This window comes from Manis javanica, chromosome 2, assembly GCF_040802235.1.
Source record: "Manis javanica isolate MJ-LG chromosome 2, MJ_LKY, whole genome shotgun sequence".
NCBI lineage: Eukaryota > Metazoa > Chordata > Mammalia > Pholidota > Manidae > Manis > Manis javanica.
This window is the reverse complement of record NC_133157.1, coordinates 108,050,820-108,076,442: the sequence shown is the minus strand read 5'-3', so window position 1 is coordinate 108,076,442 and position 25,623 is coordinate 108,050,820. Positions and strand designations below refer to the sequence as shown.

General features: G+C 41.7%; 1 protein-coding gene across 2 annotated transcripts in view; it reads right to left on the bottom strand.

Moving 5' to 3' along the window:
- PIP4K2A (phosphatidylinositol-5-phosphate 4-kinase type 2 alpha) overlaps positions 1 to 25,623 on the bottom strand; it is a 171,398-nt gene that overhangs the window by 24,000 nt on the left and 121,775 nt on the right. Inside the window, exons 4-6 of one of the 2 annotated variants that reach the window (XM_017659292.3) lie at positions 17,305 to 17,457; positions 6,654 to 6,800; positions 1,414 to 1,452 (exon numbers count right to left, since the gene is read on the bottom strand). In XM_017659292.3, the coding sequence (XP_017514781.1) occupies positions 1,414 to 1,452; positions 6,654 to 6,800; positions 17,305 to 17,457 (339 nt within the window). The remainder of the gene's footprint in view (positions 1 to 1,413; positions 1,453 to 6,653; positions 6,801 to 17,304; positions 17,458 to 25,623) is intronic. The other variant, XM_073229102.1, reaches the window with a different exon arrangement.

Here is a 25,623-nt window from a genome sequence, read left to right as displayed (position 1 = left end):
CACACTGGAATTGCAGCACAGCTGTGAAAAGATCGACCACCAGGGAGATTCGCATTTCTCTGTCTCATTTAGAGGCAGCTAAACTGCTGGAGCCATGAATGGAAGATGCCCTTCCATTAAAAAGGAAAGAATTAAAGAATAAAACAAGTCATAGCAGCTGTCAGAATCTGACAATGGTTTTAAAAAAAAATCCACTGTTCTGCTCTTTTTTAAAAATATAAGACATCTGTACCTGCGTGTTCTGATACTTGTTGCCATGAAAGTGATTCCATTATTGTTGCAATATAACTTCTTTATTTCCTTCAGTTCTATCTGTATTATTATGCTAATGCAAATCACACTAATTATGTGCCAAGCTGAAATGGAAGGGATGGAACTTGTCTGTACCCATGTCACTAAATATTTGACAATTTTAAAACTTGTCATCAACAAGTTAGAAGTATAGGAAATTAAAACAATTATGACTTAAATGAAAGGAAAACCAACAATTTGGATTACTAATTAAGCCAGGTCAATGGAGATTCTCTATGAAAACTGTACTCTGCACCATGACAATTATGTTGCAGAGAATATGGTCACACAATGACAGCAAGGAAAATAATATTCCTGTAAATCACTGATTTCACTTGTAAAAAGCTACAATGTAGAATATAAGTATTTTTAGCCTTTCTCAAATACTTCTTAGCTGAGGTTCATTTTAGCAGTGGTTGTTTTGACAATATTTACGGTTTTATTTGTGAAGACAGAGAATAGAGAATGCCTTTTGGAATAAGGTAAAAACTAAGCAACCAAAGTGGAGTAGTGGGTGTCATCATGGCCACAATTCTTACTCAGGGGTTGGCTTCTCATTATGATCCTAAAAAGTTAACATGGATCTTTAAACAGTCCAGGTATTTCTCCTAGAAACAATCCCAATAAAACTAAACCTCAGAGTTTCTCATGGACTAACACTTAAATACCTGTTTGAGTCTTGCGTACCTGGAGTTGAAGCTCAACACCCTCATGTTATGGTGAGAAAACTGGGGCTCAGAGAGGCAAAGAAACTACACGAGGTCACACCTGGCTAAGCAGTGGTAGAATGGGGTTAGGACGCTGCTGTGCAGCTGCCCCTTCGAGCCTGCACTGTATGTTACTGCACAGAGGGCTGTGTGCCAAGACTGTGATGCACCTGAAACATTTCTTTCAACCATACTTAGAACTAGAAACTGCTTTATTATTCAGTGAGACATAGGGATCGCTGACCTGAGTTAGAGAACTGCAGCTGAACACTGCTCAGTACCATGTGCTTCTTGCTGGTGCACAGGGGGAAGGGGAAGAACCAATGGTGGGGAACAAAAAAGAAGGTGTGACAATAAGAGGTACTCTTGCAGCCTGCTTGCAGCACTGCGTGCAGGCGTGTATCAGGGTACTCACCTTTTCTTTGTCACTAGCTTCTCTGGCCACTGTGGAGCCCTGCAACACAGATGTAATGAAATCATGCACATGAGCGGCATCTGGTTTCACATGTTTAAAATATGCAAACGTTCCAGGGAACACGCAGAACTAAATGAGCACCAACTTCACTTCGCAGCCTCACCCCAGCCTCACCCCGACCAAGCTCTGTCCCCGCCCTGATCACTCTTTGCCAGCTGTGAGCTGCTCCCTCTGCAGCCCCTCCTGTTGACCCATCCCCAATCCTTTCCCTGCTGTGTCATCTCTGCCGTCTTTTCCCTGGTTCTTGTCCTGCCACTGGGAATTTGAAAAACTATCATCCCTTGAATGATGACTTACTAAAACTCAGGATCAAAACCATGCTCCCCTTCCTGCCTCAACTGCCAGGAATGGTTGGTCACATGATCTTCAAAGGTGAAGTGGGTCCTCAGCTGGCCGCTGGGACACTAAATGCCTCTTTTCCCACATTACGTCTTCCAGATGTGGACATGTCCTAGCTCAGACTGCCTTCTTCACATCTGAGAGTATGGGGAATATGTTTCCCTCACTGACTAAGACCCTGTAGGTGCTTTGTCCCTTCACTTTGGAGAGCTTGCAGGCAAGCACGCATATATTTGCATCCCTTTCCCCAGGCCCTAGGCTGAGAACAGGGGTGTAATGTGGAAGAAAACACAGTTCTTGATCTCAGCCATTTCCACTCTACCGCACTGGGTTTCAAAATTCAGAGCCCTGGGGTTGTCTGAGATGACCCAAGTCCCCCTCGAATGCCAACAGGGGGGCCTTAGGGTAGAGTTCAAGAAAAGAAACCTTCCTTTGTTTGCAGAAGATTTTAATGCAAAAGAAAAGTTGAGAAACAAATGGCTAGTGATTCTGAACTATATCAATACAATGACTACTTACTCTTTGTGCTCCTCAGTGACCACCAGTGTCTCACACAGCGCTGCTCAGCACTGGCTGAATAAATGGCTGGACAAAGGCCACGACCAATCCACTGCTCTCCCATCCTCTCTCGCAATGGACAGCCAGACCACGACTGGGTCAGTGGAGCCATGTGTTTACCTGACCACCTCTTAATAGATATTTATTGCCCTGGAATACTAGCATTAGCCAATCATTAAGAGCGCTTATATGTGACTCAGGAAAAGTTAAAGTAGCTTCTAGATAGTCTTTTCTTAAATAAATCAAAATTCTTACTCTATGACCATCTTTCATTCAAGCAGCTCAGGCATTGATCAGGATGTGTGTAGCCTGTAACTCACAGAGGAGACTAAGACGAGGAGATGCCACATCTCCTTGGGGAAGGAGCCACATCAGGCTAGAGTTTCCTCCACTCAAATCTTATCTGCCTGGTGCTCAGCATTCCCAGGTCTAGATTCAAGAGGCCCTGCTGCCAGCCCAGGGAAAATGCTCAACCTTTCTTGGGGATGTGTCAGAGAACATGGAGGTGATCCACTAAATGAAGATGAGACTGTTCACAAAGGAAAACCTGTGGTCATGGGTCCAGCACCACAGCACGTACCCTCTGCACATTGAGCCCAGCAGCTATCACTTGCAATGGTCTATTTTCCTTCCTTTAGGGATTCTTGACTATGGACCACAAATACCTGTCTTTAGACACTGATCTCTATAAAATATGTTCCTAAATTAAAAAAAAAAAAAAGGTGGGGGGTGGTATTTGTAACATGTCAGCATTGCCCATGCTGCTGGGCAGAGTAAGAAACTATTTATTCCACTTTGCATCTTTAACCAAGTTTTTGGTCTGTGGGTTTTCCCTCCTATAATATCATTTGCCCTGCTTCTGATTCTCCCTAGGAGAGAAGCTTCATCTATACGTAAATGAAGGTCATTAGCTAGAAAAATCTCATCCAAGCTTAAATTAATTCAGAATAAAACAAAAATAGAAAAGTAAGGTTTATAAGTCAAGGCCAAGACTTTGAGTCATGACATGATGCCAGATGTCCTGGTTTCGTCATGATGCAAAGTATTGTCACGAAATGAATTTATTTATTCTATGAGCTAAAAAAGGGAGATGAAATTATGAAGCCCAAGGCAAATTAAAATCATAATATCCAGTCTATAATTTCCATCAAGGTCAGTCTACTAGGTGCCCACCTGAATGAAGCACTACATTAGGCATGTCAGGGGGATAAAAAATAGGGAGGGCGAGACACTTGCCTTTCAGATTCTTACTTACTCACTGATGGAATGGGTGAGACAACCAAACTTCATTGGTTTATTCCCTTACTCTGTGCATTATGCTGGACATGACATATGTTATCTCATTCAATCCTCACAACAATCCAGCAATTGTAGGTAAAATAACCCTGTCTCACAGGTGAAGAAACTGGGTCTCATAAAGGTTCAGCAACTTGCACACAGCTAACAAGTGATACACCAGGACATGCAGCTTCAGAGGTCACTCTGGCTTCTGACGTGGGACAGTCAGACCAGGGAAGAGCCCTGTGATATTCCACAGGGTATGCTAAGTAGCACTGGAAAGGCTTCTTGGCAGAGATGGAGCCCAAGAGCCCTGTAAAGGGGCTGGATTTCCAGCAGGGGCAACTGCAGGGAAAAAAATGGCTATGAGTTGGAAGCAGGACAGGGCAAGGCTGTACTGCCAACTCTTCAACAACATGGGTTTGAACTGTGGGGGTCCACCTATTTTTTTTTTTTCAGTAAATGTACTGGAAAAGTTTCTAGAGATTTGATAATTTGAAAAAAACATTCTTTTCTCTAGCTTACTTTATTGTAAGAATACAGTATATAATACATATATAAAATATGTGTGAATTGATTGTATTATCAGTAAGGCTTCCAGTCAACAGTAAGTTATCAGTGAAGTTTTTAGGGAGTCAAAAGTTTAAGATTTTTTTTTTGTGTGTAGGGGATCTGGTACCTTTAACCCTTATGTTTTTCAGGGGTCAGCTGTATTTGGGAAGTTTAATAGTTCATCTGAACTCCAGAGGACAGGAGCTAAGCCTAGACCATTCCTCCTCCCTTAGACGAGCAGTTCTCAAAGCATGGTTGGTAACCTGGGGCCCCAAGGTCCCTTCTGGGGTCTGCAAGGTCAAAACTATCTTTACAATAGTACTGAGCTATTATTTATTTGCTTTTTACGCTGTCTTGATATTTGCATGGATATGGCAAAAACGATGTTGGGTAAAAAATGTTGGCAGCTTAGCATAATCCCAGGAGCAACACCAAATGGTACTAGTAGAGTTTGTCATAAAACAGGAAAAAAAATATACATGTCCTTGATGAAGCAATGAAATTACTTTTATTGAATCTTGGTCATGGCACACACTTCTTTTCAATATTTTATGTGGAACTATGCATACAACACTTCTGTTTATAGAGAAGGGATGGTTTAAGAACAGTCATTTTTGTAATGCTTTGAGTTATGAGCTAAACTAGTCCCCTTTTTTTTCCTTTTTGAAAGAACTGGCAATCTATGTGAATTCAGATCTGGGCATTTGGCAGGTGTCTGTTAGAAGATGAACGTGGTGGCTGCTGTCAGTGTGTGTGCTGGGGGCACTGGGGGCTGTCACTTCAGGGAAAAAAACTGACAGGACTTGTTGCCAATGGTAAAATTTGAGCTTCCAAGTAGAAATTAGAATTTTTGAAAACTTGTATTCACTACACTGAGCTTGGCAGCTTCTCAATACTTGATGGCTTTTCTGATGAGACTGGTGGTAATATTAATGTAACTTCTTAATATTGTGCAATGAAATGTGTCAATATTTATAAGAGCAGCAACTCAGTGAACACTCCTCCCAAACGGCCAAAGCATGATGTGTTCAGACCAGTGCACAGAGACAGAACAATGGATTTTAATAAAAGAACCCAAAAAGTTTACTGATATGATTTCAGATTCCACACTCTAGCTAAGCTTTGAGAAATTACCACCTATCGGGTTTTGGTGTAGTATCAAAGAAGAATATCCACACATTTCTGAAAAAGTTATTAAAACACCCTCCCCCTTTCCCAACTACATATTTGTGTGAAGTCCGATTTTCTTCATACACTTTAGTCAAATAACATCTCAACAGACAAACAGCAGAATCAGATAGGACATCCCAATGGTCTCACATTAATTCAGACATTAAGCAGATTTGCAAAATTATAAAAAAATGCCACCTAGTTCACTACCTTTTTTGATTTTGTAGACAGTTATTTTTTATAAATATATACCAACATGTGATGGTTTTACTATTTTTAATGAATTAAATAAACATTAAAAAATTTCTCATTTTAATGTCTAACATTGTAAATTCAGTAATCATAATCTACATAAGCAAAAGCTCTTGGTCCTCTTTGTGAGAGTGTGAATGAGTCTAAGATCAAAAAATCTGAGATCCACTGATGAAGAACAAAGGAACATTTTTCAGATCCTTTTCCTGAAAAGGGTCAGTTGGTAAATTTTTAGGCTTTGTGGTCCAAACAGTCTATGTGGTTCACTCGACTGACATTATAGTGCAAAAGCAACTGCACATGGTACAGAAACAACAGGAACAGTGGTGTGCCAATAAAACTTTATTTACGAAAAGGATAAAATTGGATTTGCCATGGAGGCAGGTCCCAGTCTGCCACTTCCTAACATGGACATTCTCCCTCTAAATCAGTGATCATAGAAGTAGGATCACCTCACTCCACTCTTGATTTCCAGTGGCCACCTCTCACCCACTGTCTTTCAAATGATCTCTCAGGGTCTGTTCCCTCTGCCAGGAATGCCAGCTCATTCCCCGACCTCCTTCAAGTCTTCATCAATGTCATCTCCTCAGTGAAACTTTCCCTGATATCCTATGTAAAACTGTAAAACTGTATTCTTTCCCATTCTTTCCCATCTTTATTTCTATCCATAGCACTTATACTTCCTAATATACTATATGATTTATTTACTACTTTAACTATCTGTCTTTACCCACCAAAATATCAGCTCCTGAAAGTAAGTTTGGTCTGTCAGTTTATCACATTACTCCCAGTGTCTAAAAACTTTCTCTGGTACATAGCTGACATTAATAAATACCTGTTGAATAAATTAGTCATGACACCTCTAATATGAATAAGGTAAAGCCAGCAAGAGAGCCTTGCTTAAAATAAGTAAGTGCACTGCTAATGGCTTGGTGGCTTTATGCTCTGAACACCTCCCAAGCATTTAGCATGATCAACTATAACATTTATAATGTGGATGAGGAAGCTTAAGTATTTAAAATTAATCTCACCTTTAAGTCGTATTTCCTATATACAGATAAGCGGTGGCTGAACACATTTCTTGTAACAATCACATATATTTCAACTCCATCAACATTAAGCCGGTACATGCCCAAGAATTGGGGAAGAAGGGTGATCCCATGACATTCCACTACATACTGCGTAGGAGAAAAAAAAGTAAAAAATATTCAATGAAAAGATCTTCACATCTGACCTAATGAAATAAAAAGGGTTGCTCTCCCTTGCCTCTGAAGAAGGATGGCTGGATAGTCTTAGGCATATGAAGACTATAGGGATCCACACTGCATGAGCACAGAACAAAGAACATAATAGCACTGTGAGCAAGAAAGATGTGTGCATATACATCCTGGCACCTCTGCTAACCAGCTGTGGGATCTTGGGCAACTTACTGAACCATTCTCATTTTAGTTTCATTTTCTGGAAGATGAGCACCAAATTCCTACCATAAAGGAAGGTTATTATGAGAATTACAGATAATAGTATTTCAAAATACTTCAGATGATGCCCATGTATAGGCACACCTTAGAGATACTGTGTGAGTTTGGTTTCAGACCACCACAATAAAGCAAATATCAGAGTGAGATAGTTTTTTGGTTTCCAAGTGTATATAAAAGTTATGCTTAGATTAAACAAGATGGTGGCATGAGAAGTGAGGCAGAAACCTCTTCCCCAAACTACATATAACATGAAAATACAGCAAATACAACTAATCCTGAAAGAGCGACCAGAAAGAAGATTGCAACAGCTGGCCTACACCTGGGGAAGAGAGAAGACCTCATGAAAAAGGGTAAAATAGCAAAGCCACGATCTGGCAGGACCCAAGCCCTCCCCGCACCCCAGCTCACTGGTGGGAGGAAGAGAAATGGAGTGCGGAGGGAGTAGAAGCCCCAGGAGTGCTAAATACCCACCCCTGGAGATCTACTCTGGGAACATGAACCCACATTACATGGTGCTACAGAGATTAGAAGGGTTGGAAGGCAAAGACAGGTGGAATACTCAGAGAGACTGAGATTGGGAGTTTTCAGGAGCTTTATGTGCTCCGCTCCCCTGGCTGGCAACTCAGCGCTGAGGCCCCCCACTGCGATACGCAGCCTGCTGTTCCTTCCTCCTGACCAGAACTAGTTTGCAAACCTGCTGCCACAGCCATTGTGCCAGGCCAGCAAGAGGATGGCCCCGCCTAAGGCAGCTACAAGTACAAAGCACAGAGGCCCCTCCCAGTGCGCTTGGCCCACTGGCCGTGGCGTGGAGGCAGGCACTACAGCTGGGAAGCAGGAAAGAGTGCCCTTTCCTTCTGGCAGGCACTTGAGCTGCACACATGCAACCCCTGCCATCACTCCACGGGATGGAGGGCTTCAGAGAGTAGAGCTTCTGGGCACTAGAGGTACTGCTGACACAAAGTTATTATTTAATAGTAATCATTCAGAATATGAATGCTAAAAGAACCTAGTACAACCCAAAATCCCTGAAGCACCAGTTGTCATTTCAATATAATCTTCACAGCAACTTCACCAGGAGTAGATTCGATTTCAAGAAACCACATTTTGCTCATCCAACTCCTTATCCATAAAGTATTATCAGTAGCTTGCAGCAATTCAGTCACATCTTCAGGCTCCATTTCTAATTCCAGTTCTCTTGCTGTTTCCACCACGTCTGCAGTTACTTCCTCCACTCAAGTCTTGAACCTCTCAGAGTCCATGAGGGCTGGAACCCCCTTCTTTCAAACTCCTGTTAATGTTGATATTTTGACCTCTTCCCATGTTCGAATGTTCTTAATGGCACCTGGAATGTTGAATTCTTTCTGGGGGTTTTCAATGTACTTTGCTGAGATCTATCTGAGGAATCACTATCTATGGCAGCTATAGATTTAGCATAACTCTAAGTAAGGATCCTAGGCTTTTCAAAATGGTGAATGAGCACTAGCTTCAGCTTAAAGTCACCAGCTATATTAGCCTCTAACAAAAGAGTCAGTGTGCTTTGAAGCCAGGCATTGACTTCTCTTCTCTAGCTATCAAATATGCCTACATGGCATCTTCTTCCAATGGAAGGCTGGTTCATCTGCACTGAAATGTGCTGGTGCAGCCACTTTCATGAATTCTCTGAGCTGGACCTTCTGGATAACGTGCTGTAGCTTCTATGTCAGCACTTGCTGTTTCACTTTGCACTTTATGCTATGGAGGTGGCTTCCTTCCTTAAACCTCATGAACTGACCTCTGCTAGCTTCCAACTTTTCTTCTGTAGCCTCCCTACCTCTCTCAGCCTTCACAGAATTGAAGAGAGTTAGGGCCTTGCTCTGGATTAGGTTTTGGCTTAAGGCAATGTTGTGGCTGGTTTAGTGTTCTATCCAGATGATTAAAATTTTTGTCCATATCAGCAATAAGGCTGTTTTACTTTCTTGTCATTCACATACTCATTGGAGTAACATTATAAATTTCCTTTAAACAGTTTTCCTTTGTATTCCCAGCCTAGTTTTTTGGTGTATGAGGCCTAGCTCTCTGCCCACCTATGCTTTCAGCGTGCCGTCCTCACTGAGCTTAGTCATCTCTAGCTTTTGACTAAAGTGAGAGGTGTGATTCTTCCTTCCCTTTGAACACTCAGAAGCCACTGTAGGGTTAATAATTGGCCTAATTTCAACATTTCTGTGTCTCAGGGAATAGGGAGGCCCAGGAAAGGGAGACGGATTGGGAGCAGCCAGTCAGCAGCACACTAGAAACACACACTGCCTTTACTGATAAAGTTCACCATCATATAGGTGGTGTTCATAGTGCCCCAAAACAATTGCTATAGTAACATCAAAGGTTGTTGCTTGCAGATCACCCTAACAAATGTAATAATAATAATGGAAAAGTTTGAAATGCTATAAAATTACCAAATTATGACATAGAGACAGGAACTGAGCAAAGACTGTTGGAAAAATGGCACCAATAAAGACTTGCTTGACCCAGGTGGCCACAAACCTTCAATTTCTAAAACATGCAGTTATCTGTGCAGGGCAATAAAGCAAAGCACAATAAGGCAAAGTATGCCTGTACTGTGTGCTATACTCTTCACCCTTTTGCAAGGGACAATAATAGCAACAGCAATTATATTCACTCAAAACTCTGATAAGAAACTTTACTGTGATAACTGTGTGCTTTGTGCTCCAAAGGGACTCAAAGACATGCCCTGGCATCTACTCTGAGTCAGGCTCTGCAGAGGTATCTTGGAGGCCCACAGGACATGTACCCTGTCCTGAGGGACAAACACCAGTTTCAGTTTGGCTGCTCAACCCCACTTTGTCCTTTTCTGCTCAGATTATTCTCATCATGCTCCATCTTTTAAAACTTTTGCCAGTAGAAGTCTCTTTGATCAAAATCTCCATACGGAGCCACAGAACAGAGCAGATGCTAACCATTATTCATGTTGATGAATGTGTTAAAGAAACCTTTCGAATACTATACAGGAAATCACTGACAAGGTTTTCTTTTACCTCCAGGGAAAAACACCCATACAGATTACATTCTACAGCAACTCTACCTTTCTTTAAGATTAATACATTACTATATATTTAAAAATACATCAAATTTGATCTACTTCATCAGCAAGTTTCTACATGCACTTGTTCTCAAAGGCATGGCCCACCTGTGAGGCTTCTTTTGATGAAGACCTTGAAAAATATAGATTTAATAAACTTAAAACTCCTGAGTGCACAAATACACACAAACCCACAAACCATAGTGAAGTCTATCATTTTAGATTCCAGTTTTGACAAGCAGCAGTTGGTGCCAAAGGTTTAGAAAGCATTCATGGGTTAAAACTGCAGAACAGAAAATCCTACCCATTAACTGAATTTCTGGGTAAGGGCACCTGGAAAAAAGCACATGGTTTCACGTCTCTCCAGAAACATCTCACTGGGTCTCTGAACTCCAGGGTTTGGGGGGGGCGGCCCATACTCTAGCACTATGTGTCACTTCAGGTGGGAGTTACCCAGAGAGGCCTGAATGCTAATCCTCTCAGATTCTTCACCACCTGACCCAGGAATTGCTGTGCCTGAACTCTAACACTGTGGGCACATCTATGAGGATTCCCTATACCCCCACTGCTGGAGGTAATCCCATATCCAGGACCCTGGAGATTCACAGCCACAGCTTTAGCTGGCCTCTTAGCAGGACTCAGCCACAGCATGCTGTCTGCAGTCCTCCTGGTCCAGCCTACACTCACTAGCTGCATGACCTCAGGTGAATTATTCACCATCTCTGCATTTGGGGAAAGGAGGTAATGATAGTACTTAGCACACAGGGTTTTTGTTTAGAATGTAAAGACCAGGGAACTGGGACTGGAGGGCCTGCTGATGACTCAATCAGCAGTAAGACAAAACCCAGATACTGGGGCATAGGTGGGAAAGGAAGGAAGGAAGGGGCAGAGGAGGGGGACTTCCAAGAGTACCCAGTGTATTCCTAAAGTGCTCTCTGAGAAATGGGTTCTGTTCTCAGTGCATGATGGGAACTTCCAATTTCAAAGAATCTCCATAGAACACAGACTTTCCAAAAAAGGAGTAATGCTGCATTTGGGTATATCTGTGTATGTGGCCACAAGGCAGTCCTGCCCCACTGGAAGAGGACATACTGGACAAGGGGGCTCCCTCCCTGCCGTATTAGTATCTCCACGGCTCAGCAGGTATAGTGCCCTGTGCAGCCTGGTAGACACGCTTTTTGAAAAGCCAGGTGAGTCGGTAGACTTCTGTCCTCTGACACACTGAGGTCCCAAGGGAGAAAGGCCACAACGGACCAAACACTTGGAGACACTGGCCATCTGTGTGTGGATCAGAGATTCAGAGCACACACCGGACAAGAGAGACGATTTACGAAAGCATGGGCCATGTATGCACTGCCCTGAAGAGTATTCCTTTGGGTCACTCCTCAGTGCCCTTTCCCAGAGACACTCCTGCCTGCACCACAGTGCCGGCGGCTGAGCCTGCAATGCCCACCGGCTGGACTCTCTTGGTTACCTGAGCCAGCCCTTTCTCTCCCATCAGAGAAGCTTGGTCTGACACCAGGAGTGGCCATTTTCAATGTCTTCAGTTCCAAAATGACACTGAGCTCTCTCATCTGAGTAGGTACTGAATATTTACTCCCAAATTTTTAAGAAGTGAACTTGATCATCTTCAATTCTTATTGTGCTTACTACACAGAGCTAAAATAATCACAATTATTCTTTGGGTTGGTGTCCATATACTCAGCGTTAAACTCTATGCATTACCTCTGTTTGCACTTAAGAACATTGTTTTTATTAAGTATTTTTCACTTTTGTGTTTTTTCACCTTGTACTGTTGTTTACCATGCAGTGGTGTCTGGTTTTTTTGAGAGCATCATCAGAAACTTGTATTTGCTGGCAATGTTTTGTCTTTAACTTGCATTTCCAACACAAACAGTTTGTTTTAAAAAATCAGCTTGTAAATGATTTCATGGCGTCATCAATAAAACCAAATTTGACCTCTTCATCATCTCCCTTAGAAGTCTCCCTTTTTCCTGTATAACCCTGGGCTTATTAGAACCACAATAAAATGAGAGATTGATATGGTGCAATCAAAATTTTAAAAACAAAATAAAACAGCCACAAGATCTATTTCCTTTGCTCTTAGGTGCTCGAAAAGAATAACAAGTATTATGAATCCCCAATTTGTTGCTCTGCTCATGCAAAATAAAATGCCACTAAAAGAGTCACAGCTGACTGAAGGTTTCAGCAGAGAGGATTCTCAGTGATGCACTACATCGGATAAATATTTATATCTCCGCATGGTAGTTTGAACCTGGACTCTGGCTTTTGGAAATTGCTGTTATTATCATGTTTTACTCATTTTTTTTAGAAGCTTGAAGTGACAATTTAATACAGAATCAGATTAATACTTCAGTATAAAGTCTTGTTTCATTTAATATTTTTGAAAGGTTAAATCATCTGTAATCATTGTTGTGCCTCTGGCTATATTTATAGATTACTCCAGTAACATACGTTACATGGAAGAAAAGAAGAGAAAAGAAAGGAGAAAGCCTTAAATTAAGGGTTGCTTTGTTTTAAAGTGATTAATAAACAAAAAATCTAAACTTGAATTGATGTTTTTGGAAAACAGTCTACATGTTAGTTAATATAATTTATTTTGGTTTTAAATAGTTTTGAAGCCAAAAAAGAATGTATGGATGACATCATTTAAGCGAATATATGTGTGTGTGTGCGTGTGTGTGTGTATGTATATCACACACACACAAACTTTACTGCTTTTCTTAAACTTAATAAAATCAGGCTTAAAAGGAACAAACATTTCTTTATAGTGTTTACAAACATCCTTAGTATTAATATTGAGATAATGTAGAAATACTGGAATGAAAATTCTGTTTGTTGCTCTGTAATAAAGATCCATATATAACATCATTATTAAAGATGAAATGGCCTTGTATACTTTTATAAGTACAGATGGCATTTATTCACTAACTACAATTAAAAAGCAGAATGGCTGCTCTGATGTGGCCCTGAGGAGCTCTGGGAGGTCTGGGGCCTCTGTGCGAACCACACCCCACACCTTCAGGCAGCGTAGCTGGTATCCTAAAGGCGGGTTCCACACCACACCCATGATGGGAGCTGGGAGGCCAAATATTGAAGCAGGTGTGCTGGGAGCCAGGCCAGGAGCAGGTGAGGGGCCAGTGGAGCTGGGCAGGGGAGCAGAGAAGCCGGGAGGCGCCTGAGTCCAACAGAAACATGCTGTGCTCCCTGTTAGTCTTCTTTGGCAGAGACAAAACTCTCTGGAAAACATCTTCCCTAAGCTGGGCTCTTAGGCCTTCCAAAGACTAGGAATAAGCAGTGACTCACCAGACTATCGGACATGAGGGGAGGCGGCTGGGGCTGTGTGGAGACACGCTGCTCAGATTCCCTTCTGGGACAGCCTTGCTGCCCAGCTGTGGAGCGGGGTTAACAACATTCAGTCAGCAGCTCCTTCTGGCTCTTCCTTCCCGTCACTTTGGCCCAACAAGGGAGCTTCTGAGAGGAGGACAGCAGAGTGTCCCCCACTGGCTGGGCTGGGTGGGCCTGCCTGGCAGTTTGACTTCTCCCTCTATCCAACCCTAGTTTTGAATGCTCTACTGACATTGTTTAGCTAATCAGTTAATACTCATTATTTATAAGATCTGAGTTTGTTCTAGCCTGACAGAAATTTGAAGGAAACGGTATTTACACCAAAACATTATTTCCCAACTATAAGAAAGAGAAAACCAAATAAAGGATAAGAGACTTATAAAAGCTTGCCCTGGTTAATGTAAATTTTCCATTGGTCCAGGAGCTGATGTGTCCTTTCTTAGCACAGAGTGGAAATCTGGGTAGAATCTGGGCAGCAAATAAAGATTAAGGCAAGATGTTGGAGCTTGGGGGAAAACTCTAACTCCTTATGGTTTTAGTCTTCTTAATTCTGCAAGAATACCATGCTCTACCAGAAACCAGGCCCTTACTGGAGTGAAAGAGTTAAAGATTTCAACACTGGGATGTAGGAAATGGAGCATAAGAATGATACTGAAGTGTCTTATTCAAATATTATTTACATAATACTTATTATGTACTTAGGCACTGTTCTGAGCAGGTTATAAATATCAGTTTCCCTAATCAGCACATCATTGAATGAATGGCTTAGGATTATCCCAATTCTATGGATGGAGAAGCAGGTGTAGAGAGTCTAGCAGCTGGTCAAGGACAGAGCTGAGATCTGAAGGCAACAGCCAGCTCCGGAGTCCAAGCTCTAAACCACCTACCACACTGCACTGCTGCTCAGGTCAGCTCATCAGAAGTCAATTCCAGGAAGAATTTATTCAAATATTCAGCAGTACTTCACTTCTCCAGAGCTTGGCTTTGTGGTGACTAACCTGCCAGACTATAGCTGCAACTCTGGATACACTTCATTAAAACAACAACAAATGATGAAAGAAAGGAGAGGAAAACTGAGAAGTCAAAGGGCCCCTGAGTAGCCAAAGCTGTCAGGAAGCCCATCCACCTCACTCCACAGGAGATGCCCTCTGTGAAAGCCAGTCAGAGATGATGTGACCATGTCTCATGCTTTGTCCAGACTGGGCAGTTCGGAAGCACAGGCAATGAAGAGGTAAAAGCAACAAAGAGCAAGAAAGAAGAGTTGACAGTCACACTGAAGCAGGAGACAGAAATGTGCAAGACTAAACATAAATCCTAAAAGCAGTCTAGGCCTCCTTAAAGTAGACAGCAAAGGTCTGACATCCATCTCAAGTGCCTGTGAGGGCCATCACTGAGTAGAGAAGAGAGGAAAGCTTGGGAGGACCTCTTCTGGATTATGGATGGTGAGGCCCACATCTGATCATGTGGAATAGCTACAGCTGAGGATGTACAAGGCTGAGCTCCACATCATGTAATATTCATCAATGCCTTTATTGAAAGTGACCTATAAGAAGAGCAGCTTGAAGAACATTCAAATCCTGCCTGGAGGAAGCCAGCGGGCACAGCACTGGGGAGCCTGTGTGCACTGCACCTTCCCTCTGCACATTCGTGTGGACTAAATATAAATTACATGGTAGAAAGGCTTCAGCAGCTTATACTGACGATTTTCTTTTCAAGTTCTATGAAATTGTTTTTGTTGGCTGCAAGGGTGATGTTTATCATTTCATGTGTGCTCTCCTTAGAGACAACCCTGTCTGATCTGAGCACTGTGAACTGTTATACTCCTCCTGAACAACTGGTTCATTTGTTATCTTCAGGTACAGTGGACTAACTCCAATTTCCCTTTTCATTTTGGCTGCTAGAAAGCTAGGATCAAATTAGTGGCGCTCAATGTAGCAAGCATGAAGTTTTAGGCTCACTCCAGATTCCATCTTGTGTCTTCACCCTTTCCTTCCCTTTTCTATCTTCCCTTTATTTTCCACTTAGTCTGTCTTATATTTCAAGCTTTCTTGGAGGCCAGTTATATTCTTTGAATTAGGTGAAGAATAAATAAATGAACAAATGAATGAATGAATGAAATGTAAAGAAAACTGAGGTTCAGAGATTGCCTACTAATCAGTTGATAACAGCTAAGCTGTCTCCTGTATTTCAACTCGGTGTCTTTTAAATAAATTGTATTAATAATGCCAATTCTCAATTATTAAGACCCTTTAAATTATATTTAAAATACTATTTCTAAGAAGAAAAAGAAATATAGATGTTGGATAAATGAGACTTCTCTGGATAAAGAACAAATAAAATAACTATTTTGTACGAGTGGAATGAAAGGAAATCTTTACCACCATGAAAGCCCATGCAGCAATGTCAGTATACTTATTTTGATCCCCAATATACTTTATGTAATATTGATGATATGTCAACTCTGCAGGCTAGGTTACAATAACTACCCCAGAGAAAAGTTTAAACTGTGATACCTATTAAGTTTAAAAATTCTGAACTCAAAATTGTCATCAAGAAGTTGATATCTGAAATGGGTGTCACATTTTATTAGAATGGTATCATAGCCATGTATCAAAACATAACATGTTTTCATCAGCCATTGAGGTATTACTTTCCTCTGAATGTTCTGAGACCATTTAAAGAAAGAATAAAAAGAATGATTAAGTATAGCAATAAGTTCCAGAGGGGAAAAAATGCAACAGTAGACAGTTTAAAAGGTGCACAGTTAAAAGCTGCATCCTGTAATTTAGTCCATCAGAAACCATGCCTTAATGGGTTTTCACTATCAGGGACCTATTCTGGCACTTTAAAATGTCCTTTGTAATAGGGCAATAGCACAAGCACTGTAGAACAAATTTTAAAAAGAATAGATGGTATAAAAGATTTATTAGATGTTGAATGAATTTAAAGGCTAACGTTTTTAGAAAACAAATCAGGAGCAGTCCCAGAAACAGAATATAGCACCAAGATTTTTTATATACTTCACTGCAAGCAAAATGCAACTAATCACATTTACAAAGATTGAAAGAATAAGTAACTGCCAAGAAATAATCCATGATGTTAGAGCATAAAGCGTGACCAAAAAGTAGGGAAGCTGACTTTTCAACAGACATCTCAGAGCTCACAAATCTAAAGGAGAGCTGCCTTCAAATTAGTCACTTTTGAGAGGCTGATATTTAATAATACAATTGTTTCGACCATTTGAGAATCCTTTTTAAAGAGCCCAGGCATAAAGCAGAGAGTACACAAATATCCATTCCCTAAAAACAGAGAATTTTCTCAGCAGTGGAATGTGAGTAGGGGGGTGGGCCAGGACAGGAGGAGACCAGAGAAAGCAGGATAGGCGCTGGAAATGTAAACAGATAAATACTCAGAGATCAATACCAAACTTGTGGCATGGGCAAAAACCTGAAATGTTGTCAAATCTTAAATTGAGTGATTTAAATTCAGAAAGGTAACCACTGAAATTATCATACAGAAGAGTATTTAGATGAAAGGTGTTATATAAATAAATAATGATCTTCACAGTATAAGCATTCCTAAATGTTAACTGTTGGTAACCTTGCTGCAGTAACTTTAGAAAAACCCAGCTAGAGGGGTTCTCTTTTTTTTTGGTCAAATGTGTTTTTATCATTTCCTAACTACATATTTATCTTTGGCCTTGATGATTTGTCACAAATGTTAACCTTCTCAGAGTTTCAAGTGGAGACTGAGAGAAATTACCTGGTGGTATTTCTTCAGGATGTTGTGCATTTCAGCTACATCTTCACTTGTGATCGTCTTGATGATGTATCTTTTGTCGTAGGAAGTGTGGAAGCGCGCTCCGCTGCGAGCCTGGGAGTCATTGGGGACGGGTGCACTCCTTGTCAGGGAATTCTTCCGGTTGGGATAAGGCAGTTGGAGGAAAGAGAACCAGTTAAAGATGTGGCTTGGTGATTTCTGGATAATTTGTCGTCATCACAGGTTTTCAAAACCATTTGTGTTTGTAAGATATTGGTCAATCAGATGAGAACATTTTATATTCATTGTAACTCAAATCATTAATCTTTCAAATGAAATTAAAACAGCTTGGGTATGCACTGTGATTCTAATGTCCTTAAAGCCTGAGTTGGACAAGAACACAAATCTTCTGAATGAAGTGAAGTTCCAGTCATCAAAGAAAATTTTACACTTACTGAGTGTTTCCTTACACTCTGCCGAGCGTGAGGCACACAGTATTTCTTCCAGTTCTGATAAAAGCCCCAGAAGTTACTATTATTAATACCATCATCATTTGACAGATGAGGAGATGAGGACCAGAAAGGTTTAATAACTGGGCAAAGGTCACACAGCTAGGAATGGCAAGAGCTACAATTCCATGAACAGTGTTGCTGGCTCAGAACCCAAGTTCCCAACTGCAAACTACTCAAGTAGTAAATGATGCCGTCTGCGGTGTGTCTTGGGATCTGCATGGGCAGGTGTATTCTAAAACAGTTCCTCGGAAGATTCTGATTTAGTTCATCCTCCACCCCACTTCAGCCATGTTTGGGAACGACCGCTCTCCTGGAGGGCAGACAGGCAGTGCCGAGCAGGGGCTTTTCTAGCACCATTTCATTCCAACACCCGGCCCATGCCACTGACACCCTAGCTAGGTCAGTCTACTGTTCCCCACATGTGGCTCTTCTGTTTGAATGCCCTATTTTCTTAGTGCCTGGAGGAAGCCCTCCCTCCTCACCAACCATCTTACGCTGGTCACACAGACACTGAGATGAGCCAGCCCTGAGCTCTGGGAAGTCTGGTCTTCACTCTGCTAACTGACGTCTTCCCTGCCTGGCCCCACTGGGTTGTGTCTGAGGGTTTCAAAGGCAAAGAGGACACTTTCCCTTTCAACTTCCTCTACAAGCAAGCATTTAAAGGCTCCAGTGAACCCAACACTGTCTAGTAAGGGGACACAGATGTCTTTAGAGAGGCAGGTGATATCCCTGCCTCATGGATTTTCAATGAGAGAATTCCCTTTCTGTCTAGTATATTCAAGTCTCTTGATCTTTTCTTTCCTTTCTAGATGAACTCCAACAGGACTCAGCCATGTGAAGTGTGACCATACTGTAGGCACAGTGGCTGTGCAGGTCCTCTGCGTGGTGAGGGGAGTGGCCCGTGAGTGCATTCTCACCGCAGAGGATCGGCCCTGGCACCACGGCATGGTGCAGACAGCACATCTTGATCTGAATACAAGCAGGCACACCTGTCAAGTGCAGAGCCAATACTGCCAATTAACTGAATTTGCTTTCCTTAGCTTATTACAAACTGGAGAGAAGGGGAAAAAATCAGTGTAACTCCCACTGACTGTAAGTTGCTGGATTTGGCACTGTTACATTCTTCTTAAGACAACTGAAATTCATTAGATAGACTGAGAATGATAAAAATGATTTTCAGGATGAAAATGGCTATATTAGCAAGAGTTCAATTCTCAATTACATTTCTTTTTTCTTCTCAAAAACAAACAAACAAACAAGCAAACTCCTTTTCACTACCTCCAACGAAGAATAAAAAGAAAACCAAAGCAAATACCCCCCTTTTGGGGTTTTAAACACTAGCAAAGAAAAAGCAATCCTTGCTATTGACTAATAGTCTCACCTTTTCCTCCCAAACATTAATTTGAAAAAGTTATTCCAAATGAAAAATTTTTCTTTTCTTGGGGGGAAGGTGGGTATAATTAAAGACACCTGTATTCAGCAAAGGCCAGAATTACAACATCATATTCATAGATCACTTTATTAGGCATATTGGGTATAAAAGTAACGTTCCATCCTGGACCAATGGGATAAAATAAAATTGAAAACTACAAAGTCAGCATTTCTCAAACTTTAATGAGCAACTGAATCACCTGAGGATCATGTCAAAATGCAGATTTTGACACCTGCAGGTGTGGGTGGGCCACTTGAAGAGGCAGGTGCTGCCTACTACAACGGGTCTGCAGACCGCATGTGAGGATCTGAGCCTACTGAACTGAGGCTCGGATGTGCTCTGTCTGGCGCAGTGTGTGGGGCCTTGTCCATTTAGTGTGTCATGATTCCTCACTTGTCTGCATGGACACCTTTCCATTATCCTCTGTCCAACTCTGATTTGGTTAAAATGGGAAACTTTATAGTAAACAACAAGAATTAACTGCATTCACTGTATTAATTCATTAAAGAAATGTTTAGTAATACTATGCATAAAGCAACGAATAGGTTTATAAAGGGCTAGAAATGCACAGTCAAATAATGCAGTTTAACTCCATAGCTCAGACACTACCTCCTGTCAAATTCTTTGCCTTTCCCTTTATTTTCAAAGAAATTGATAATAATTTCCTACAGATTTTGCTTTAGGATAGTGGTCATGTCTTAATCCTGGGATAAATCACCTTATAAATTCTAATCTTGATTGTTTCTCAACTCAATTGTTCAATGATGACGTGAGCAGTCCTGACAATATCTATTTCCAGTGTGTGTAGGGACATTTTTTTTAAGGCTCTTAGTTTGCAAACACTTAGTGAAGTTAGGGACAGACACCTTGCCAAAATTTAGAATGTACCTTTTATGGTTACTATAACATTAAAATAATAAGAATCAAATTTATTGAAAGCCTTAGATCAGCAGGAAATCAGGAAGGTAAACACAATTTTACATGTAAAACACGATCCTTTGGGACAATCTTGAGGCCTGGAAAAATCCAACTCATTATTTCATATTTATTTTCACAGCAGTCCTGAGAGGCAGGAAAAGCCAGGTGCATTTTTCCACTTGAAAATAATGAAACAGTACAATGGAGTTGAGTAATATGCCTAAGGCTCCTACCTGAAGCTTCCTCTGAAGTAACCAAAAAGAACAATTTACAAAGACAAGACTAAACTTTTGCCATTACTGAACTTCATAATCAAAGACTTTTGTAGCCTTTGAAACAAGGTGGAAGTGTGTGTGTGTGTGTGTGTGTGTGTGTGTGTGTGTGTGTGTGTGTAAAGGCAGCACCATGTGATAGCAGCATGCTGGTTCGGGATCTAAAACATGCTCTGCCACTCATCAACCCTTGTATATGTCATTTAGCCTCTCTGGGCCTCAAGTTTCTGGGTCTGTAAAGTGATGGAGAATAAGGAGAGAGAGTAAGCAGAGTTAGAACTCTCCCTGAAACCTTTTATAACTCTAAATGTGTATTTGCTCTAAGAGGCGGCACACCCCGCTAGGAAATGCTGGGGTCAGGCCTCGGAAGGTGCGTCGGTGTGCCCCCCTCCAGCAGTACAGTCAGAGGAGGGGACAGCCATTAATGCAGCAGGGGCCAAATGATCTCGGACACCTGGGCCAATATTAAAGAGAAGATGACAGTAATTCCTAGCACAGCATGAAAATAACACTTTGCAGACTACAGATGTATGCAGGCAAACTTAGGCAAGAACCAGAAAACTGCTAAGGGAAGCAGGTCATGGCTCGGTACTGAAAGTAGTCACTGAGCAGCCTAAAAACAGCCTGCCGTCTAGCCCAACAGCATACTGACATTCCTCAGTGTGCCGTGCTGTCACAGAGGAAAATGAACCAGAGTACCATACAGGTGCTCAGACAGATCTGGGAGGCCAAGAGGAGGAGGGCCTGAGAGAAACACATCTTGGGACTGACCTTCAGGAGCCTCCAAAGGGAAACACATCTTGGGACTGACCTTCAGGAGCCTCCAAAGGGTCCCTCTATGAATAAATAAATCTCACAATCAACCATCAAATCTTCCAACCATCTAATTTTCCAACTACTCAGTTTTAAAGAAGAAAGCAGAGACCCACAGAGCAGAAATGACTTGTGTGCTTCAGTTCTTTAATGTCTGGAGGGACTCACAGGGGCCTCGCCCACAGCAGTCAGCCTCCATCCCTCCCGCCATTGCTGCCTCCCTGCCTTGGTTCAAGGGTCTGGTGGGCATTGCAAGGGGATCACTGATACAGATTTTTCCATGGTGACAGACACCTTCTCAGCCCAATTTAAAGCATGCATGAGCTGGCACAAACCCAAACCCATCTTTACAGCTTCAATTTGCCATGCAAAAATAAATCACCAGTTAACAGCCTCTGTGCTAATGCAGCCCAGAGTCCTTAATTTATGCTTTTTTTCATATGTGTACAAATCTATCTTGACTCATTTGAGGACTGTCCATTACTGCACTTTAACTGAGGGGGTAAGAGTAGGCGCCATCCTCTCTTGAGGCTGGAGCTGAGATGGATGTGCGTTTGAGGCGCTAGGCTGTAGGAGAGGAAAACTGTGTGGTAGAGCCCTGGGCTGAGAGTCAGACCATTTGAGTGATACAAAGACAGGGCAGAAAGATGCCTAGCACTTAGGGTTCCCCACTGGACCGTGGCGACAATGTCAATCCTAAGACTTCATCACATTTCCGACCACACGGCACAGTTAAGCACGTCTGTTTTAATTAATTCATGTGTTCTGAGAATTGCAGGGGGTTTTCATTCTCTTTTGATCACTGGGTTTTCTTGAGAAGACTATCCCATTCTCTGCCTTTCCCAGCTTAAAATTAAATGGGCTTTTGTGGCAAAGAATGCCAAGGCTGAAAGGCATAGTCTTTTACACTTGCTGAGTTTGGGGTTACTCTCCACAATACTAAACTGGAAAGAAAAAAACAAAAGGAAAATGGAGTTAAGACAGAATTTGGAAAAAAGGTCTAGCTGAAGGCATATTTAAAAAAAATTCTTTCTTATCTTAATCACCGAACTTAAAAGACCCAGTCTGAGATGAAGACCTGATCCACACAAAGGCCCCGAAAACCACACCTTCAGAGTTGGTTTAGTCATCACTGTCAAGATAATTCCCATTTTCAAGTAAAATTTTCACTCAGGAACCTTTACCTATTTGTCCTTTTGAGAAAGCTACCAGATAAAATTACCCAATAAATCTACCCAGAGTTTTGGAGAGATCTACTCTCACTGGAGAACAAATTCTTTGTCGTGGACAAAGCTTAGACTTATGTGTTACGTGTTCCATAACAAGGGACATTTTTTTTAATTGAAAATCTGGGATTCTGAACCTCTCAGTTCAACTGTGCAAATGTGCAAAACCAAGTGTTCTGTGGATACTTGGGGTCAAAGTCACAAAACAATAGAAAGGCAATCCAGGGCATTCAGTGCATGAAATCTTCCACTGGTCTTTTGAAAGGTCCTAGTTACACCACCCAAGTCCAGAAGCCATGAGAGGAGAATACATCCATAAACCCACTAAGTATATACCTACCAGAAGGCTCTGAACATCAAAACATCTGTTTAGGTCATTCACATTTTATTTAGTTTATTCGTATTTTCTCAGGCTCACTTTGCCATAAGCAGAGGCCTGATGGTCTTTCATTCCAAATAATACTAAGCTGAAGCCAGAAGACACACAGTGAAACATGGCATCCAACATGGAGCTTTAGAGGACACTGGGACTTTGGGCAAGTTATTTAAGTTTTTTGTATCTCATTTCTACATTTGTAGAAAGATAATGATGATGATACTTGCTTGGGAGTTGGATAATAGGACGTTTTTATAATAGTGCCTGGAATATAGCAGCATTCAATAAATGGTACCTATTATTATAAACAGCAAATTTCACCTTAGAAGATATTTAGAGATGCAGATCAGTATTAACAAATTATTCTGTAAGTTGGTAAGCTAAAAAGTTCTTCCCCTTTGTACTTGATTCCTTTTTTTCCAACTTTGGCCAAGCCTCTGGTTTGTACCCAGTGAAAATTGAGAGCCACATACTTGCCATACACTTTTACAGGTTATTTTTGACAGCACTCAGTAATAACCACCTATATTTTAATAAGAGAATTGAAAACATTTCACAAAAAAGTTTCAAGTTGAAAATTCCTAACCCATGAGGGTCTCCCTTCTATACTTGGCCCCTGCTCACCATCCTCCAGCCAAAAGGGAAAGGGATGATAGAGGGTGGGGCAATTCTCTAAAGGAAGCAGAAAGCACAGGGGAAGCAGTCCAGAGAGGCAAGTGATCTTTCCTGGGAAGGAGCAGGAAAGTAGGCTGACTGAAGATGCCAACAAGGTTGAAGGCATAGACAGGGACCGTCAGGGAAGCCTGAGAGGCAGGCCTCTGTTACCTTAAGGGTGAGCAGGTGTGGGCTGGAAACAAGGCCTTGTGGAGAGAGATGGAGGTCTAGAAACCGTGGTACTGAGCCTGGGAACTCATCTATGTAACCCGGTGGGCTACCACAAAACCCATAATCCCATTCAATGCAGAACCTTAGAAAACTAAATTCAACATTTACAACATACACACAGTAGACATGTGGGAACCGTGTCTTGTTACCCCCACTGCCCACGACACTCACACGGCCTTTCTTTACCACCTTTCTTTTCATGGCTTTGGGTCTCAGCATGTATGGCAGAAACAGAATGAGGCAGAAGTCAAGTGCAATGAGACCCCAAATAAACACCCGCCCGACCTCTTACTCTTGTTGTCTGAGTATCTGCAAAGTAAGGTGGACTTAACCATCTCTGGGTTTCCTTTTTGCTCTACTAATCAGTGTTCAGTAATGAGTAGTTGTTGCTGTCCTAAGTTTGCAGAGACTTAGGAAATGGACAATGATTTGCTATTAGTTTAGGGGGGGTTTCTAATATTAGAAATCTAAAAAAAAAAGTAAACAAACTGAAAAAGACATGCTGTATCATTGGCTACCCTTTCTTCTACACATTTGATGGTATTACAAGTACTTAAATTCACTTGCTCTAAATAGAAATACTATTATCGTAACTTCTTACCATACAGAAACAGGCAACCTCAAATCAATGGTGGAGGGGGGAAAAAAGGCTCATACTGAGTATAAACTAATCTTTAACTCCAAACTTTCTTCCTTTAACAGCTTTACTGACATGGTAATTCACATGCCATACAATTTACCTGTTTAAAGAGCACAGTTAACAGGTTTTTCGTACATTTACAATGTTAAAGTAACCACCACTGCAGTGACTTCCATGACCGCAGAAAGAAACCCGTGCCAACAGCAGTATCCCCATTGAGGGACCACGAATTGACTTATGTCTTATAGATCTGCCTACTGTGGGCATTTCATATAAATACAATCACACACACATGGGCATCTGTGACTGGCCCAAACATCCTTCCTGCAAGTCTCCTGAGCACATGCGTCACCCTGGGGTGACCCCTTGTGCTGGCTGTGGACCCTGGGCTGTCTCTAGGCAAGTGAGGTGACACTGTGGGTGGGGTCTACTCAGCCCAGTGCTGTGCACATTCCAGCCAGCAAACATCGCTTCTCAGGATCATCCTAGGCTTGCTGGGGAGTTGGAGATAAAATGAACTGCTTGACAAAAATTGAAGTTCCAAACTGGGGAGGATGGGTGGGCAGGGAGGGATAAGGGGGGGGGAAGAAGAAGGAGGGTATTAAGATTAGCATGCATGGGGGGGAGGGAGAAAGGGGAGGGTGGGCTGCACAACACAGAGAGGACAAGTAGTGACTCTACCACATTTTGCTAAGCTGATGGACAGTAACCATAATGTGGTTGTTAGGGGGGACCTGATATAGGGGAGAGCATAGTAAACATAGTATTCTTCAGGTAAGTGTAGATTAAAAATTTAAAAAAAAAAAAGAAAGAAAGAAAGAAAAGGGGGATTACTCCTTAACAGGATAAAACTATTGGTAAATCAAAGATCAACGCATGCTTTAAATATCCTTAATGTTGATCACTTAAAGGGTGTCAGATGATCAGCTATGGAGGTACTCTTTTCTGATAATATTCCTTTCTCTTAATTAAAAAAAAAAAAAAAAAAGCAGTTACTGTGTGCTGACCTCCAATGAGTTCTGCACAGTGGTATAGAGGGCATGTCAAAGTGTGGGCAAAGGGTCTGTTTGTTTCTATGCAGAAGATCAAGGCCTAGCTTGGATACCCAGAAAATGAACTAAGATACGATATGAGGAGGAGCTTCCGGCATCAGCACTCTCTGGAGGACTCGTGCCGGGGGATGATCATCAAAAAGCCTCCACAGGGATCCGGACGATGCTGCGGTTGTGGCTGCATCCAGCCCACCGT